The following is a 19,190-nucleotide window of genomic DNA, read 5'->3' as shown; positions in this document are numbered from 1 at the left end:
GGACCAAAAATTTTGTTCAAGCTCAGCCCGCCCACATTAATTTCTTTTTAGATTATTTTTTATATAAAAATGAATTTTAAAAATATAATATATCAAATAGACTAAAAATATTAAAATAAATGTTTCTCAACAAATTAAAAATTCATATAAATATTTAAATATGCAACTTAACAAGTAAAATTGACAATAAAACAAGAATTATATAATATCCAAACAATAACACAGTAAACAAAAACAAATAACAACAAAATTTTTTTGTCAAATTTGGGCCGAATATGGGCCAAAAAAATCTTGCTTAAAGATTGAATCTAATTTTTTATACTTATTTTTCGAGTTTATATTTTTTTTTCGAATGAATCTTCCGCCCTAAGCAGAATATTTAATAATTATAATTTATAATACACGTTTTTATATTTTTGTAAGTCAAAACTCTACAGCTACATGTATTTCATGGTTTGTTCTTTTATGCTTCTTTTTGGTCAATAATGTTTTGTCATGATTTCCACTTCCATTCTTTTCCCATAAGATATTGTTGCTTTGTAAGAACCATATTCATAGGTCAACCACTGTATTGTCAAGGATTTGGTAAAGTTTAAGACTTTTGCCCAAAACAAACCCTGCTAAGTTTCTTATATTAAGTGAATTCAGAGTGTAGCTTTTTTAGATTAAACTGCAAAAGAAAACATGTGGTTTTTTGGAAGTAAAGGACCATCAGGATTCTCTTCTTCTTCTACAGCAGAGGAAGTTACTCAAGGAATTGATGGATCTGCCCTCACTGCCATTGTTACAGGTTCGGTTTTTTCTTTTCTGGGTTTTTGTCTTGTCTTTCATTAATCCTTGTAGTTGTGATTTTCTTAAGCTAAACTTTTGTTTGGTTGATCGGATAGTTTTGGGAAAATTTTCTTTTCGTAGAGAGTACCAAGTTGGTGGGTCTTTGCCAATCAAATAACCCCGAATATGACAGGATTTTCGGGTTACGTCAATATTAATGTGTTGTAGAGAGCTTGACTTGATGGATTAAATACGCACGCTTGTCACTTTCGATTACTTATATCAGTTCATTTCAGGAGCATCAAGCGGTATTGGTGTAGAGACGACCCGCGTCCTTGCATTGCGCGGTGTCCTCGTAGTTATGGCCGTAAGGAATGTGGATGCGGGTCGGAATGTCAAAGAAGCAATATTAAAGGAAATACCTGGTGCTAAGATTGATGTAATGGAATTAGATCTAAGCTCAATGGCATCAATAAGAAAATTTGCATCACAATATCAATCCTCTAATCTTCCCTTGAATCTACTAATGTAAGAACTTCATATTCTTGCAAAGTTGAATGATTAAAGTTGCTGTTATACTAACATTTTCTTTCTTGGCTTGCAAGCAACAACGCCGGGGTTGTAACACCGTTCATGTTATCGCACGACGGCATCGAATTGCAATTTGCAACCAACTATTTAGGTTCATATATTTCATAGAACGTTATGTCTACATGAATCTCAAATCTAATGAGATGTAGTAACATTGACATATTTTGCAGGTCCTTTTCTTCTAACCGATCTTCTTTCGGAGACTATGAAAAAAACAGCACGCGAAAGCAACATAGAAGGGAGGATTGTCAATGTATCTTCGATAGGTCATCGGTTTACGTATAGTGAGGGAATCCGCTTCAACAAAATCAACGACGAATCAGGGTAAATGAACCAGTTTTTGTTGGTCCAAGATCTTTATAAAATGCTCAACCATTTCTTTCTCATCATTTGTTGCCAATTAACAGATACTCCTCTTGGTATGCTTATGGACAATCAAAGCTTGCTACCATATTACATGCCAAGGAGCTTTCTAGGCGTCTAAAGGTACGGAATACAGTTAAGACGCCATTAACATGCCAAGTGAGAGATCTGAGAAATCTTCTTTTTTGTTGTACATAAACAGGAAGATGGGGTGGAGATTACAGCAAATTCACTTCATCCCGGAGGAATACCGACCAATATTGTGCGCCATGATCGTTTCATGAATGGTAATCCCTTCGAGTGAATTCACTTATATCCAAACACTTACACTCGAGTCCAATAACACATTGCTTGAAAATACTGATCCAGTACATTTCCTCAAAGCAGGCTTTCTCCATTTGATTGGGAAATATTTCCTCAAGAGTATTCCACAGGTATATTACTCTTTACAAGTTGTTGTGAGATTCATTAGAAGATAGATACAAGCACAAGTCCATATATTGTTTTTGTTTTTGTATGGTTGTAGGGAGCTGCTACTACATGTTATGTTGCATTACACCCACAAGTTAAAGGTGTTAGTGGAGAATTTTTCATGGACAGCAACATAAGTAACCCAAGCTCTATGGCTAACGATGTAGATTTGGCTAAAAAACTATGGGATTTTAGCTTCACCTTGATCAATCCCAAGTAGGTTGGCTCACAAGGCCTTTTCTGACAGGATTTGCATTATGTCACTTTGATATATGAAATCAAAATTTTATGACTAAGCTTGAATATGTTCCATGTTATACCAAAAATAATATTATATTAATCCCTAAAAAAATGAAATACATTTATCTTTGGTATTTCTTACAGCAAACATTACTATTCTTGGTTGGTATTTTTCATGTGTGACGATTAGGGGTGAGCAAACTGCTTATTTAATTGATTCGGTTGGTTTTTTTTTTTAAACTAACTTAACCAACAATTATAAACAATAATCAAATCGATTGACTTATATAACATAAACCAACTTAACATTAGTCGGTTCAGTCGATTAACATATTTATTTAAAATATATTATAATATATATTTTAAATAATAAAAATATAAACATATGTAATCGACTTAAGTAGATAAGTCAATTTTTTCATTTATGAAATTCAGTATCTGATAATTGATTGATATAACCCAAATGAGGAAATCTCTTATGAACTCTCTCAAACATTAAATTTTATTTAAGCTTTTTAGTTATTAATTCAAATGAAAATATTTTATTTTGTTTTTTTCAAAATTTATAAATTTATCTTTATCCTCTAAAATATTTTAACTTTGTTATCGTTCAAATCAGTCAAAGATTTTTTTTTTAACATTCCTCAATATTAACTTATAAAGTTGTCAAAAGTATAGGTCATTAATTCATCAATTCTATCGATACAATTAAATAAATTATTAAAAATTTATAAGAAGATAAATGAAAATTAATTCAACTATTAATTCAATTATTAATCAATTTGATACCAATCTCGAGATTATACTCTAATCTTTCTTAATCCAATCGAGTTTAACATAATTTTATATATATATATATATATATATTTTTTTTTTACTTTTTGGATCAGCCTTTACTTTTTAATGTGATGAATGTAAAGGGGTGTAAGATTAGACAAACGCTAAAGAAGATGCAATTGCCACGTTACAACATAAGCTGGTGGTCGCATTTAAGGTTGATGCGATTGCCACGTTACAACATAAAAGCTGGTGGTTGCTTTTTAAGTTTGATGATGAAGAAACGAAGTGATGGCTAGAATTTACAACGGAAAAATGCAAATACCAAAGAGCAGCATGGCGTTGAGAGGTGCTGCCATGGCTGGTGGTGCTTGCATTGGAAGACAAAGAGCCACCCCATTTGTCATTTCATCTTCTCCATTATTTTTCAGGGTACGATCCCTTCATTCCCATTCACATCCTCTCCTAAGATTCACATCTTTTCCTAACCCCAAAACTGGTATGCCTTCATTCCTTTTTGTTTTTGGGTTACATATGCATTTTAATTTTCATTCAGGGAGTTTGATTTGTTACCAACTGTTGTACATTTTTTTCCAGGATTTAAGTATCAGATTCGGGCAATACAAGAGGTAACTGCAGATACTGTAAAATCCCAGAAAGGAAAAGAAGATGATGAACAGAGTTCCCCACAAAATTGGAAGATTAAAATGCTTTATGATGGAGATTGTCCGCTTTGCATGCGTGAGGTACACCATTTTTCATATATATGGCTTATGATAATATTTGGCGTTCATTATTGTTGAAGGGAGGTCGGATTCTCACCCCTCAAACAGCGGAGTTATTGTGTGTGAAGTGTCTATGCTCGGTTTTACCAGGTTTTGTCTCCCGATTCCAAAGAGAGCTTAGCCGGAATCACGGAGGTTAGGAGTGCCTCGCCACCAAAGAAATATTGAGCCTAGTGGGGTTGGAACCCATACACTTATATGGCATTAGTGGCTAAGAACACTACCACTTGATAGACCTCAAATCCCACCAAGGTCAAATGCTTAATATTTCCTTGGTAGCGAGACGCTCCCTAAACTCTGTAAACCCGGTTGGGTTCTTCCCGGAGTTGGGAGACAAAACCCGGGGATAAAACCAAATATAGACACCCTGAGCATAATACCTCCACTGTTTGAGGGTCCGAGACTCCAACCTCCCCCTTAACAATTATCATAATCATTATCGCTCTGTTTAATTATTTATGTTGTCATTAGGTTGATATGCTAAGGGAGAGAAATAAGCAATATGGCACTATCAAGTTTGTTGACATAAGTTCTGATGATTATTCTCCTGAAGAAAATCAAGGATTGGACTACAAAACTGTATGTTCATCATCTACATCATTTTTTTAATCTTTTAGAGAAGTCAGCTATTTTGTGTGGTCTATCTTTCATTTTTTTTCAAGGTTATTGAACCCCTTTTTGATAAATTTCAAGGAACATGATTAGTAATAAAATGTAGGATTTGAATTGGTTCTGTTTGCTTTTTATAGGTTATGGGAAGAATTCATGCCATTCTCTCTGATGGAACTGTTGTCACAGATGTTGAGGTATGAATTCCTTAAGTTATACAATGCTCTCCTGGATTGGAAGTATTCTTAGCCTAATTTGCTATTAGATTTCGGAACATGTTATAGTATGTAATCACTACAAGTTATCATATATTCATATGTACATGTATAAGTTTCTATAGGCTCGGACTGAGATATAAGTGTTGGATAAGTGTATATGTATGACATGGGTGCATTCAGTATTTGGAAGGTCATATCCTCATATCCATCAAGGTCTACAGTGCTTTAAGAAAAATAAGGTAAAAGTACCATAAAGGCCCTTTTACTAAAAGCCAGATTGCATTTTGCTCTCTTTACTCAAAAAATGGGCAAATTTAGTCCTTTCTATTAAAATTTACATCCATTTGTACGGTTAAAAACTGACATGCATGACAAAATACTAGACAATAACATGTAGTGTCACTTGTACCTCATGCTGGCATACATGGACCAGTTTTTAACAGTAGAAATTGATGGAAAATTTAACAGATTTTGATCTAACATACAGTGGCTAATTTGTCCATTTTTCGAGTAGAGAGGGAAAAATGCAATCCGACCCCTAATACAGGGCCTGCATGATACTTTTACTAGAAAAATAAGGCCAGCACAATATAGTCAATAGGCATAAACAGTGTGCTTATTTGTACAAAAGGGTTTTAATTGAAGTGCTATAAAATGTTATTATATTGAAGCACAAACCAATAAAAGTCTAGTTCTAAGAGACCTTTAAGTTTCCCCCTTATTCCTTTATTTTTGTTTTGTTCCTCTTTAGAAGCATGCTGGACTGTAAGAATAAATTCAAAACATTGTTTACATTATTGATATCTTGCAGGCATTTAGAAAATTGTATGAGCAAGTTGGTCTTGGATGGGTTTATGCCATTACCAAATATGAACCAGTAAGCTTATATGCTTCCTTACACGACTTATATTTAGTTCTATTGATCTGCCCCTGCCCTTTCTAATCCATGCTATGATCTGTAGATTGCGACAATTGCCGATTCCATCTATGGTGTTTGGGCGAAATATCGTCTTCAAATAACTGGTAAAACATATGTTGTACTTGAAAGTTTCAAATGCTAGCTTGTAGGTTTTATCGGGAGCTCATGTTTTAAAGATCCTGTTCTTCTTTTCAGGCCGGCCACCATTAGAAGAGGTCTTGGAGACAAGAAGAAAGAAAAAGGTACGCATACGGTAACTATCAGAGCTTTCAAGGTTCTATATTGTTGAAAGCAAAATAAATAAGCTAAGTAGCCTACATGCTTAAGATGCTGGTTTTTTTGCTCTATAGCGCAAATGTTATCATTTCTATATTAACTCATTTCAGATTTTTAGATATTCCTACCTTTTGAAAGTTAAATGTCCTTAGTCTCAACTGTGTGGTTTGGTTTGTTAAAAGCTAGAGACGATAGTGTTAGTGTGACTTTTACCATCACCGTATTGTTAAAATCCTGTCTTTTTTCCTTCTAGCCAAACAAAGGTTAAGAATATGTCAAAAAGAATAAAAGAAAAAAGAGTTACATTAAGAGAATAGAAGAGATTCTTTTGGTAAAAAGGTCTCTTCACTCCTTCTCAATTTTGAAATTTAGAAAAGTAGCCCCTCTAAAAAAAAACTAGAGTAATTTAATCCCTATCACTAAGGATAATTAATCACTAAGTTAACATGATTTTAATTGGTATAATAATAAATTTAGCACTCAAAGTTTACAAATTTTATCAATTTGGTCTTAATTTAACAAATTTATCCTGCAATATTTGTACAAATGTTGAGGTTGAATTTGTTGGTTTTTTTAGAATTAAGGTAAAAATGACAAAATATATAAACACGTTATTATACCAACCAAAATTATATATAATTTATAGAAGACATTAACGCCATGATTATTTGTCTTTAGTTGCTCACTCTTGAAATTAACAAGGATTAAATTGGTCTGATTTTTTTAGAGGGATTAATTTGCTCAATTTCAAATTTGAGAAGGACTAGAGAAGTATTTTTACCGGTTTCTTTTTAGTATTCTATTTTCTAATTTTATCATGTCTTTTGCATCTCCTTGTCATATGTATGGCAATTTTACCTAAATAGTCCAAAAAAATATTATATTTACATAAATAACTTAAGTTCAAAAACAATCATCAAAATAACCTGAAATGAACAGTAAAATGGGGTTGTGACCTGTCAATAGCCTAAATCAACTCGTATTTTGGACTCATGATTGCCTGATAATTGTGTTAGAGTTAAAAAATTATTTTTTTGGTTCTGGCTTGTCAATGGCCGGAACCAATGTAATTTTTTAAAATTATATAATACTGATATATAAAAAAAAATAAAAAAAATTTTGGGTGTTGGCCTGTTAATGGCCGGCACCAAGACATGAAAAAAGTAAAAAAAAAATATTTTTTTTGGAGGTGCCCCGGCACCACCTTTTTTGGGAAATTTTTTTACACTTTTTTCGTGTCAATAGCAGGTATTAATATACGAAAAAAGTAAAAAAAAATTTGTGGTGACTTGCCAATGGCCAGCACCACCTTTTTTGGGGGAAATTTTTTGTTTTTTTTTTTTATTTTTTTCGTGTCCTGGTATCAGTATACTAAAAAAGTAAAAAAATAAAATTTGTGGTGGTGGCCTGCCAATGGCCGGCACCACCTTTTTTCGGAAATTTTTTTTTCACTTTTTTCGTGTCAATAGCATGTATCAGTATCACCAAATTTTTTTTTACTTTTTTCGTATACTGATACTAGCTATTGACACGAAAAAAAGTAAAAAAAAAAACAAAAAATTCCCCCCCAAAAGGTGGTACCGGCCATTGGCAGGCACCATCAAAAATTTTTTTTTTACTTTTTTCGTGTTCTGGTGTCGGTTATTGGCAGATCAAAACTTGAAAAAAAAATTCCGTGTACAGGGTGCTGACCATTGGCAGGCTAGCACCCAAATTTTTTTTTATTTTTTCTTTTTTGTATATCAATATTATACAATTTAAAAAAAATATACTGATTCCGATTATTGATAGGCCAGAACCAAAAAAAATTATTTTTTTAACTCAAACATAATTATCAGACAATTATGGGTCTAAAATACAAGTTAATTTCTGCCATTGACAGGCCATAATCTCATTTTACTGTTTATTTTTTGTGATTATTTTTAAACTTGAATTATTTTTATAAATATAATATTTTTTTAGACTATTTAGGGAAAATAGCCTAGATGTATACTCATCTCTTTTGCTTTGTTTTTTATTTCTTCACAGGCTGACATATGCAATGACAACAATTGCAAGATATGAAGTTTCCTATTAATTGCAGATAACAGGATACTTTTGTGAAACCTTATCCTTATGATACGACCTTAAACTCTTTTTAAACTTTCCAACATTATACAAGACACCCTATTAATTGCAGATGACAGGATACTTCTGTGAAACCTTATCCTTATGATACGACCTTACACTGTTTTTGAACTTTCCAACATTATACAAGACATGCAATTGATCTTTAGCATATTAGATTATAAAGATATATACTTTGGGAATTATGGACTTCCTGATTTGTCCTTGATTACCTGCAGATTTGTTGTTTATTTGATGGATGAACTTTATTAGTGATGTGTACCGGAAATACCAGCCTGTGGTGGCCGGCACACTCCTAGGTCGGTTCATGGACACTCTTTTCTTTCGTTTCTCATTAGTACTTACTGGTCAGGCTTCAGCAGCTTTGCAATAAACTCATCTATGTTCCTATCTGAGCTCCCACCTACACTAACAGCTCTTTTAGCAAGCTCTTTCCATTTCAATGCGTTACTCTTAATCTCTCCGCTTCTTTCTCCGATCATGACTTCCCTTAAACAATTCCCGAGTTCCTCCCTCGTGACGATCCCTCGGTCTTGTTTAGCTCTCACACCTGCCTTCCATACATGCGCTAAGAACTTGGCATTAGTAGGCTGGTCACTCCTTTGTGGCACACACACCATCGGCACGCCTAGACTCAAGCCTTCTAGAGTTGAGTTCCATCCACAATGTGTTACGAAGCAGCCTACTGCTTGGTGAGCCAGCACCTCCAGTTGGTTGCACCATTTAACAACTAGCCCCCTTTCTCCGGTCGAGTCAATGAGCTCAAGCAGCGGGTTGTCTTTGAGTTCCTTTGCAACCCATAGGAAGGGCATATTGCTTGCTTTCAAGCCCCATGCTATTTCCTGAAATTGTTCAGTGGAGATGCTTGCCATGCTTCCAAATGATACGTATACCACCGACTTTAATGGCTTTGAGTCCAGCCATTTGAGACACTGATCATTATCAAAGTTCCACAGGCTAGCCCCATAGCTTGTATCTCCTTCAATTCGAGAATCTAAGTAGAATAACGGCACCATGGGACCAATCATTACCACGGGCCATTTTGCCATCAGAGCCTCGACCAGCTTTTTCAAAGACAAAAAAAACACTGAACTGTTATCATTTAGCTACAAAAGGTTTTGAACAAAACTAAGAATCCAGTTAATTACCTCACTTTCGAGCTCTTCGAAGAGTTACAGAAAACCCAATCATTTTCCTCGCTATTGCCAAAAACATCCAAGATCAGTGCTAAATAAGCAGATTGACTGGTCGGCTGAGCAAGAAAACTTGGCAAATCAGATACGTCGAGGAAAGGCAACCCAGGCATTGGCGGGGCTGCTAAGGTTTCCTGTTTCGCAAGCAAATTCAAGCTACCTTGATTGTTATGCCAATACAAGGAGCACACCGAAGCCGAGTTCGTCAACATCATAGCTGCAGAAATACCGAAATCTTTAGCTACATCAAGAGCCCAAGGCAGCAACAAATCGTACGCAACGCAACAGACCGGTGTCCCCGAGTTGTAAAGCTTCATAATCAGCTCTGTCAATGTTTTAGACCCAGCAGCTTTGAAGGATTCCAAGTAAGCTTGTAGACTTGGAGCTTGGTTGAACCCTCCTTCATCAAAACCATCGGAGATCGGCTCGATAGCTATCGTACTGTTTACATTGATGGACTTGACGGTGTAAAGGGTGGTCGCTACGGTGGTTTTCACTCCTTTGGAGGTTAAGCGTTTAGCAAACTGGATGAGAGGATTGATGTGGCCTTGTGCAGGGTACGTGACCACCAACACGTGGGCATGGCTTCTCTGGTTTTGCATTATTTTTACTTTTGACAGATTTTGCTTTGCTTTAACCAGAACAACTAGGGAAATTATTTGAATGCCTTTTTAAAGAGAGTCGCTACTCTTAGGATCAAAAAGTGTGCCTAACTTCCACTATAGAATTGATGTGACGGATCAAAGTGGGTACAAACTCGATTAAAAAATTACTATAATACCTTTTTATATTTAAAATAAATTATTTTTTTTTTTACATTTTTAATAAAACCATTAGTCTTGCATGTAATAATATTCAAACTCGTTCCAATTAAAATTTTATTTTGATATTTTTTTATATATTTATATTATTATTTAAATTTGTTGGTTTCACGAGTTAACCAGATACTAATTCGGTCAAATAAATTATTACAATGATTTTTCACATTGCTTATATATTATTATTATGGGTAAATTACACTCAAAGTCACTAAACTATTAATAAATTTACGTTTTGGTCATTCAATTTTAAAAAGTAAAAAGTGATTATTGAATTATTTAAAAATTTTCATTTAATTATAGTTTACCCTATTATTAATATTATTAGTTTCAAATCATATGATTTATTTATTTTATTTGATTTTTTTAAATAACACCCGTGTTCTAAATATATTAAATGTAAATTTGAAAATTAATTTTATAATTTTATAATTAAAAAATTTTATTTGTGAATTAATGGGAAATTTTACAATTATAATTATGAGTTTAATAATTGTATATTATGAAATATTGATTTATGGTAATGGAATTTTAGATTTTTGTCTTGTGTTTGACTTGTTCCATAATATACCATATAAAACTAAAACTAAATTTGTTGATGTTATAAGGGTAAATTATTAAAATAGTTACTTTTGTTTTTCTTATATTATATTTTAATCATTTATGTTTAAAATGTTACGTTTTAGTCACTTACGTTAACATATTGTAATATTTTAATCACTAAGCTATTAATTATCGTTAATGGTATAATAGTAAGCTGACGTGGCATGTTAAATCATCATTTCAAATAAAAATTTTTGGTTAAATTATAGAATTGGTCCCCATTTTTTTTGAGCAATTTTTTTTTTGTTTTATGTTCTTTTTACTTTCTCTTTTTTGTTTTTTCCATTCTCTTATTCTTCTCCCTCTGTTTTCTTCTATTCTCCGTCTCTTTTAACATAAAAGCAAAAAAATTAAATTGCTAAAAATGGAAAAAATTTAGGGACCAATTGTATAATTTAACTTAAAATTTTTGTTTGAAATAATGATTTAACGTGTCACGTCATAAATGACTAAAACGTAATATTTTAAATATAAATGACTAAAATGTAAACCGAGAGAAACAAAAATGACTATTTTGACAGTTTAATCATATTATAATTACTAAAAGAAAAAATGAACAAAATAACTGATAAATTTTGATTTTTTTATGTAGTCTACAATTATCATTAATTAATACAAGTGTTAATCAAAATTAAAATTTTTCCAATAATAATTTTTTCAGTGCATCGAGTTAATTTTATTAGAATTTTTTTTTATGAATTACAAAATATGGGTAAAGTCTTAATAATAGTACGATTAACACAACTCAAATTTAGACCACACTTAAAACAGAGAACACATTAACCATCAAGTCGACATACGAAATTTAAGTTGAAATTTATTACTGGAGTCAACCAATGACAAAGCTTAGTAGAGACTACAGAGGCATGATTCTCTTAAAATAGTAAAATTTTAATTTATAAAAATTTTTAATTTAAAAATAATAAAAATTTAATTCAACTTCCTATTCGCTAGTGATTTTAATTTTAACTCTATCCCGAGAAGACAAATTTCGCTTGTAATTGCCATATCGAATTGGTCAACGAATGGTAAAGTTTTCATTTTGGGGATCTAAATACTGCAAATTTTTACACTCTTGCCAATAGAAAACTGCTACTTTTTCTTATTTTCAGTGAATTCATAGTGTAGGATTTCTAAATTAAACTGCAAAAGGAAACATGTGGATTTTTGGATGGAAGGGACCATCTGGGTTTTCTGCTTCTTCTACCGCAGAAGAAGTTACTCAAGGGATTGATGGATCTGCTCTCACTGCCATCGTTACAGGTTCTTTTTTCCTTTCCTATGTTGCTTTGTACTCCATTTTTATATGGGTTTTTAGTATTGTCATTCATTATAGCTGTAATTAATTTTTCATTTCGTGGAAAGTACCAAGTTGTGTGGATCATTTATGTTTCGTCAGATTTTAGAAGTAAATAGAAAAATCAGTTCATTATTTCGCTAGAAATATTAATAATAATAAAAAGGAAGTGAATTTTTTTGAGATTTTTCTTATGTATTTATTCACTGTTCATCAAGCTTGTCATAATTAGTGATCTTGGTGATGATCTTTTTTTTTTATTGCAGAGAGATCATGTATGCTTTTTTCTTGATTCCAATTTCTGGGTTTTGAGTATATAGAAAATAGAGTTAAATTTACAGTAGTTTATTAGATCTGTGACCTAATAGGAGAATCCTTGGTCTGTGTTATTCAAATCAAAGAAGACTGGGAAAGGAAGCAAAAGACATAATTACAAATTTAACCTTTATGTTTATATTTTTATTTTTTTTTCAATTTGGCCTCTATTGGTTTTTTAGCTAAATTTCGCTCTCAAACTTTTTAAAAAGTGTTGAATTAGATGAAATACTGTTTAACCATTACAGCCTTTATATTTGGTGCTTTTATGTTTTTCTCTTGGTTACTTATATCAGTCCATTTCAGGAGCATCAAGTGGTATTGGTGTAGAGACAACTCGCGTCCTCGCATTGCGCGGTGTCCACGTAGTTATGGCGGTAAGGAATGCAGATGCCAGTCAGAATGTCAAAGAATCAATACTAAAAGAAATCCCTAGTGCTAAGATTGATGTTATGGAACTGGATCTGAGCTCGATGGCATCAGTAAGGAAATTTGCATCACAATATCAATCCTCTAATCTTCCCTTGAACCTCCTAATGTAAGAACTTTAAACTACTGCAATTTCAATTATTATGATCTCTAATCTTAACAACCAATTTGTGCTTATGATTTCAGCTATTATTGAGTAAAAATATCATAGGGGCCCTTGTACTAGGAGACGGATTGCATTTTGCCTCTTTTATTCAAAAAATTGGCAAATTAATCCATATGCATTAGACCAAAAATTTCATCCATTTTTACTATTAAAAACTGGTTTCTGTATGTCAGAATGAGGTACACGTCACGTGTAACTCTCTAGTTATTCTATCAGCCACTCTAGTTTTTAACAGAAAAAATGGATGAAAATTTTATCAGAAAAGACCAATCTGCTCTTTGATCTAATGTATAATGACTAATTTGATCATTTTTTGAGTAAATAGGGTAAAATGCAATCTGACTCGGCCTCCATTGTACTTATGCTTGTCAGCTTGTGCATGAACTTCGTTAGATGAGAAGACTAACATTTTCTTTCTTTGCTTAAAAGCAACAATGCAGGGGTCATGGCAAGTCCTTTCATGTTATCCCAAGATAAGATCGAGCTGCAGTTTGCGACCAACCATTTAGGTTCAATATATTTCATATAACTTTCATCTATAAATAATGTGTGGAGAATGAGTGCATTAATGTGATATACTTGGATTGAAAATTAGTTGCCATGTCTACGTGAAATCTTGAATCTAATGAAATATAGTAATTATTTTGCAGGTCATTTTCTTCTAACTGATCTTTTGTTGGAGACTATGAAAAGAACAGCACGTGAAAGCGACATAGAAGGGAGGATTGTCAATGTATCTTCGGAAGGTCACCGGATTGCATACAGCGAGGGAATTCGTTTCGATAAAATCAACGATGAATCAGGGTAAAAAAACAAGTGATGGCTGGCTTCACCACTTTGTTCCCTTTTTCGTGTATAAAAATCTTGGATCTCATTTTGTTTCTTGCCAATTTGCAGATACTACAGTTGGTATGCTTACGGACAATCAAAGCTTGCTAACATATTACATGCCAAGGAGCTTGCACGGCATCTAAAGGTACGGAATACTGTTCAAATTCTCTGAAATATACGATCTATAAGTAAAATTATCGTGGAGACCTCTGTACGAAGAGTCGAATTGCATTTTGTCTCATTTACTAAAAAATTGGCAAAGTAGTCCCTGTATGGTAGATTAAAGAACAAATTAGTTCTATTAAAATTTCATCTATTTTTACTATTAAAAACTGGTCACTGTACATCAATTAGAAGTACACGCGTCAAAACTTTTAACAAAAATAACCGATTTGCTCTTTGATTCAACTACAATGATTAACGTGTCCCTTTTTTAGTAAATGGGGCAAAATACAATCCGACTCTTAGCACAGGGGACTCCATAGTACTTTTTTGGTTGATTTTTTTTTTTTAATTTTGTAAGAGGAGTGATTCTTTATATGTGTGAAATTAAGGTTAGCATCTCTAAGCTTAAAGTGCTTTTTTTGCTTTGACATAATCAGGAAGAAGGGGTGGAGATTACTGCAAATTCACTTCATCCTGGAGCAATTATTTCGACCAATCTTATGCGCCACCATGGTTTAATCAACAGTAATCCTTCAAACCATTTTAGTTTTTGTTTTCGTATATTGGGAAGTTCCAAACAAGTTACATCAACTTTTCCTTTAACTTCCAATACATTGGTTTGATGCAGCCGTTGGTCAAATGTTGGGAAAATACTTCCTCAAAAATATTCCACAGGTAGATAAGATTTTCATTATGATAAAAACTGTGTTTCAAATTAGTACTATTACTGTCATACAACTCATGTTGGTCCATATACATTGGCTTTCTTTTTGATATGGTTGTAGGGAGCTGCCACTACATGCTATGTTGCATTAAATCCACAAGTCAAAGGTGTTAGCGGAGAATATTTCTTAGACAGCAACATAGGTAACCCGAGCGCTAAGGCGAAGGATGCAGATTTGGCAAAAAAGCTATGGGACTTCAGCTGCACCTTGACCAACCCCAAGTAGTTAGTTGGTTCACAAAGCCTTATCGAGACGAGCTGAAGATGTTCGATGCTTAGTGCTGGTACTCTTTTAGCTGAAACTGTGATAAACCGTAATATTTTCATAGACATCCCAGTTTTATCGAGAAGATTTGAATAAAATGCAAAATATGTATAGACACTGAAAATGAAGAAATCATTGATGGTTTCAACTAGTAGTGTCCTTGACTGCAAGAATCTGAAAACTAGTTTACAAAGATTAGCCCCACTGACGTCACCACTGATACTGGTACGGTGTCAGTGCCGCAAGCCATATTTAGTAGTTCATGTAGATCATAATTATCACACGGTTCTTAATGCAGAAGTTATAAGATTTAGAAAAGTACCATGTCAAGGAAAAAGAATGCATAACTAAGTCCTGACAGTGTAGGTAATAGGCTATCCAAAATCAACGATTGATTCTAATATGACTTGGTACTCGCCTCTCTAGGAGTATTTGAAGTGCCTGTTCGTCGGAACATGATGAAGCCAAGAGCAAGCAGTGTAGACACCCCAACATTATTGATACTCAAATGCCCAGTAACGAACATTCAACAGAAAAATTATATTATCAACAGCGCATATAAGACCTGGTACAAAAGAGAGATATATGTAAAAGTTCTAGATTCAAGGTATATTACTTAAAATTAGCTATTATGGCAAGAATACTAAGAAGTTTCTTACTATTTTCCTCTTGCCATGTTTCTACTTTCGAGTTGAGATTCTTCATTAATCCCTCTCGAGTCATGACCAGGATATTTCCGAATCCTAAGGAAATAAGTAAGCAAATAATGGGTATAAAAAGTGATAGACTAAACAGCAAAAGCATGTAAGTTTTTCATTTATGATTCAATATAAATTGTAACAATAGTTGATGATGATATCAATTCAATCACCAAGAACCAAATCCATAAATTACAAAGATACAATACAGACCTTTCATTTACACAAAGTATTGAACTAGACACTAACTTAAGAAACAAACAGTACCCTGATTTATAGTTTGATCAAACATTCTCCTACGAAACATTTAACTGAAGGTCTCGAAGAATCAAATCCCTCTAGCCGAACCCTGCCAAATCTCGATAACTTGCTGATCTTTACGGGTCACAAACATCTTGTTCCCACCGAATGCCAAGTTCGTTATCCTCGAACCTCCCATATCCTTCACTCTCCCCATCATATTCTTTTTAAAATCCCTTTTCATCAACTGGTCCTCACTACCGTTACTAGTCTTGGCCGAACCCATTACAACCTCCGACCACAACTCGATATCCCCTCCTTTACTACAAAAAACTTGATTTCCGTGGTTCTCGATTTTGCACCCAAACCCTTCTTTTTTCCCATTAATAACTTTCCTCTTATCACCAAGACAAATCCATGGATTACTATTATCATTCACACTGCTTAAACTCCTAAAATCTGTGTAAAAAACCTCACCAGAATTCACTCCGACTTTAAAAACCGCATTAAGATTATCTGAAACACAAATATCCGAAAAGCAATCGATTTTCTCCTTCAATTCGAAAGCTACATTACCAGATCTTATATCCCAAAACCTAATATTACCCGATACGCCCGATAACCCGCTATGTGACCCGGAAGCCATAACTAACCCGAACCTTGAAACCCATCTCAGCTTTGTAGCTGGGATGGCTGAATCAATATCAGCCCCAAAAATCTCATTATGACCTATTTCAGTAACAGGGTTCAATGTATTCAAATCATAAACCATAATTGAATTAGAGTTTCTCCTACTGGATTCGAAGCTAGTAAACAAGAACTCGCCTGATGAACCGATGGCTTGAACCGTGGAACCGGATCGGGTCGCGTTCTCCCAATTGAGAGTTTGTTTGACGGACCCGTTTTGTAGATCGAGGATCTGGAGCCCCGAGAAGTCCGTCGCACCGGCCGCGGCGGTATCAGGGGAAATCGCGAGTAATGAATCCACGGCTGGGAATTGCGTTAAGATCGTTGACTTTCTCGTCAACGACCAATCGAAAGACGTAATCTTGCTCCCGTGGGAAACATGGAGGGATCCAAACGGCGTAGTGGCAACGGCGGAAGGGGAGTCGCGGCCATTCAAGGGTAAAATCGAAGATTTCTGAAGGGCAAAAGCGTCTAATTGAGAAGGGTTGGTCAAAGAGTTCGTCAAAAGGGACTCAAGGCCGTAGTATCTCGACTCTTCGATGAGATCCCTAAGGTCAAAGTCTTTGACTTTGGACGGAAGAGCACCTGTACGGAGGAGTGAAAGAAGGAGCGAGAAGTAAACAGGGTCCCGGTCAACAAAACGATCGGACGTCGTTTCAGCCAATTGAGAAAGGAGAGAATTCGGTCCCGCTTGTGTTAACGTCTGTTTGGTCGTCTGAAAATTTTCGCCGCCGACGTTGATCGTAACGACATTGGTGGTGGTTAACTCCGGTCCTGGTTTCAAACACTGCATTTCTATTATTCCAAAAAAAAAACCCAATGAATTTTTTTTAGATTTCTAAATTCCAAATTGACCCAAAAGAGAAAAACAAGGGAAAAAGAAAAAGCTGGAGAGACAAGATCCCAGAAAAATTGTTTTCAGTTTTTGAGTAAGTTGTCGCGAGAGAAGAACCCTAATTGTAAGGGAAATTTGGGGTAAGAGAAGATAAAGAAGGGGCTTTGATTATTTTGCGGTGTCGTAAGAAAAAGAGAGGTCAAAAGAGACGAGGAGACATGTGGGTTATTGCTAGAACCAAACTCTTCACTATTTATTCGGCGATTTCTGTAATAAAGAAGAGAAAGCACAAACTGTACGTACAAGAATGCTCTTTTTTCTCCTTTTCTTACAAAAGAGAGGAGGTTCTTCACTTTTTTGTCATCATTTTATTACAAGATTCGAGTTTTTTGTCACCATTTTATTACAAGATCTGTTTTTTGTTTTGATGAATGTTTTAGTCAAATTGATTGATAATTATTAATTATTATAAATATGTTTGTTTGAAAAGAAAAAAAAATCCGTTTAGAAAATGGTTCGAGTCTCAAATAAGTTTTTTCAGAGTTTAAGTCTAGTTCGAATTTGAAAAAAAAATTGTTATTTCTTTACTTTTTTGTTGTTATTTCACTATCATATTGTTATCATTTTATTGTTATTTTTTGAATATTATATAATTTTTATTTTATTGTTAATTTTACTACTATTTTAAAAGTATTTGTTTATTAAGTTGCACTTAACTTAATATTATTGAAGTATAAAGATTTTTTTAAAAATTTATTTTAATATTTTTAGTGTATTTGATGTATATATATTTTATTTTTATTTTTTAATTTTAAAATACTTTTAAAATATTTTTTATTTTTAAAATAATTTTTTAATGTTATTAAAAATGAGCCGGGCCGGGCCTGGGCAAAATTTCAGGCCCATATTTCGGGTCGGGTCTGACCCGGCCCGTCCCATTGACATGTCTAATTTGATGTATCATATTTTTAAATTTTACTTTTTATATTAAAAAAATTAATACGGACAAATTAGGCCGGGTTTTATATTTCGATTAATCAACAACGGATTTTAGCCACAAATGCATTCACAGATTTCACTTATACGCTATTTTCGTCAATAACTTCACCGCTACTATTTTTCAGAACTATTCTTAGTATTTTTGGCACTAAGTGAAATAATAAATTAGAACATTTTAAAAAAATTATAAATTGTAATATAATAAAAATTTTAAAAAAAATTTAGAAGATGAATCATTTATGATGAAAAAGTGAATGTTCTAGGCATTTAATTTATTTATTTTAGTCTGAAATTTTTTTTTCTTACATTAAAAGCTGAAAAAAAATTTGACCCTTTCAGTCTTAAGCCGTAGACGGCTGCACTCTCAAACAACCTCCAGGGTCGGGTCTACTGTTAACCCGAGGTTAATTATGCAAGCTTAGGTTTAGTTTAGTATTACTTTTCAAAAATACTTTTGAGAAAAAAAGTATATTTAAGTAAAAGTTAAAATGTTCTCGTTCTACTTTTGGCTAAAAATGTGCTTTTGCAAAACTTTTTTTTGTCTAAAGAGCACATCTGGAAAGCTCAAAAGCATGTTGTTTGACAATATTTTTTATCTCAAAAATACTTTTTGTCTTAAAAATGTTTCTTAAAAGTAATGCTAAATGTTTCTTAGAAGCAATACTAAACTAGTTCTTAGTAATATAAGGTACTCTACAAAGCAATCCATTGCATCTTTCCAAATGAAAAACCCTAGATTTCCAAGCAATGAGACTTATTAACCTTTATGCATCCATCA

At 33.5% G+C, this 19,190-nt stretch overlaps 4 protein-coding genes and 1 pseudogene across 5 annotated transcripts; 3 read left to right on the top strand and 2 right to left on the bottom strand.

Moving 5' to 3' along the window:
• Positions 1–482: 482 nt before the first annotated feature.
• LOC107929263 (short-chain dehydrogenase TIC 32, chloroplastic) lies at positions 483–2,584 on the top strand. Its single transcript, XM_016860632.2, has 8 exons — positions 483–790; positions 1,068–1,299; positions 1,377–1,453; positions 1,533–1,686; positions 1,770–1,848; positions 1,928–2,012; positions 2,113–2,159; positions 2,252–2,584. Exons 1-8 carry the CDS (start codon positions 685–687, stop codon positions 2,414–2,416), a joined length of 945 nt encoding a protein of 314 aa, XP_016716121.2. The 5' UTR covers positions 483–684; the 3' UTR covers positions 2,417–2,584.
• An 811-nt stretch (positions 2,585–3,395) lies between these two features.
• On the top strand, positions 3,396–8,329 carry LOC107929265 (uncharacterized protein At5g50100, chloroplastic). The gene is made up of 8 exons (XM_016860634.2): positions 3,396–3,712; positions 3,811–3,959; positions 4,470–4,577; positions 4,748–4,804; positions 5,637–5,702; positions 5,788–5,848; positions 5,940–5,986; positions 8,049–8,329. Exons 1-8 carry the CDS (start codon positions 3,505–3,507, stop codon positions 8,082–8,084), a joined length of 732 nt encoding a protein of 243 aa, XP_016716123.1. The 5' UTR covers positions 3,396–3,504; the 3' UTR covers positions 8,085–8,329.
• On the bottom strand, positions 8,212–10,185 carry LOC107929262 (UDP-glycosyltransferase 74F2-like; annotated as a pseudogene).
• A 1,464-nt stretch (positions 10,186–11,649) lies between these two features.
• On the top strand, positions 11,650–15,104 carry LOC107929271 (short-chain dehydrogenase TIC 32, chloroplastic). Of its 2 annotated transcripts, none has more exons than XM_016860643.2 (9): positions 11,650–11,789; positions 11,890–12,024; positions 12,680–12,911; positions 13,398–13,477; positions 13,619–13,772; positions 13,866–13,944; positions 14,402–14,489; positions 14,593–14,639; positions 14,750–15,104. In XM_016860643.2, the coding sequence occupies exons 2-9, from the start codon at positions 11,919–11,921 to the stop codon at positions 14,912–14,914; spliced, it is 951 nt and encodes a 316-aa protein (XP_016716132.1). In that variant the 5' UTR covers positions 11,650–11,789; positions 11,890–11,918; the 3' UTR covers positions 14,915–15,104. The 2 variants fall into 2 exon arrangements, with proteins under 2 accessions (XP_016716132.1, XP_016716131.1); XM_016860642.2 differs by having other exon boundaries at positions 11,885–12,024.
• Positions 15,105–15,741: 637 nt separating this feature from the next.
• On the bottom strand, positions 15,742–17,805 carry LOC107929270 (BTB/POZ domain-containing protein At5g41330). The gene has a single exon (XM_016860639.2). The coding sequence runs from the start codon at positions 17,369–17,371 to the stop codon at positions 15,980–15,982; it is 1,392 nt and encodes a 463-aa protein (XP_016716128.1). The 5' UTR covers positions 17,372–17,805; the 3' UTR covers positions 15,742–15,979.
• Between the last annotated feature and the right edge of the window lie 1,385 nt (positions 17,806–19,190).

The sequence above is a fragment of the Gossypium hirsutum genome, chromosome D03, assembly GCF_007990345.1.
Source record: "Gossypium hirsutum isolate 1008001.06 chromosome D03, Gossypium_hirsutum_v2.1, whole genome shotgun sequence".
Classification (NCBI taxonomy): Eukaryota; Viridiplantae; Streptophyta; class Magnoliopsida; order Malvales; family Malvaceae; genus Gossypium; species Gossypium hirsutum.
The sequence above is the reverse complement of the archived record's forward strand: the minus strand, read 5'-3'. Positions and strand labels throughout refer to the sequence as shown.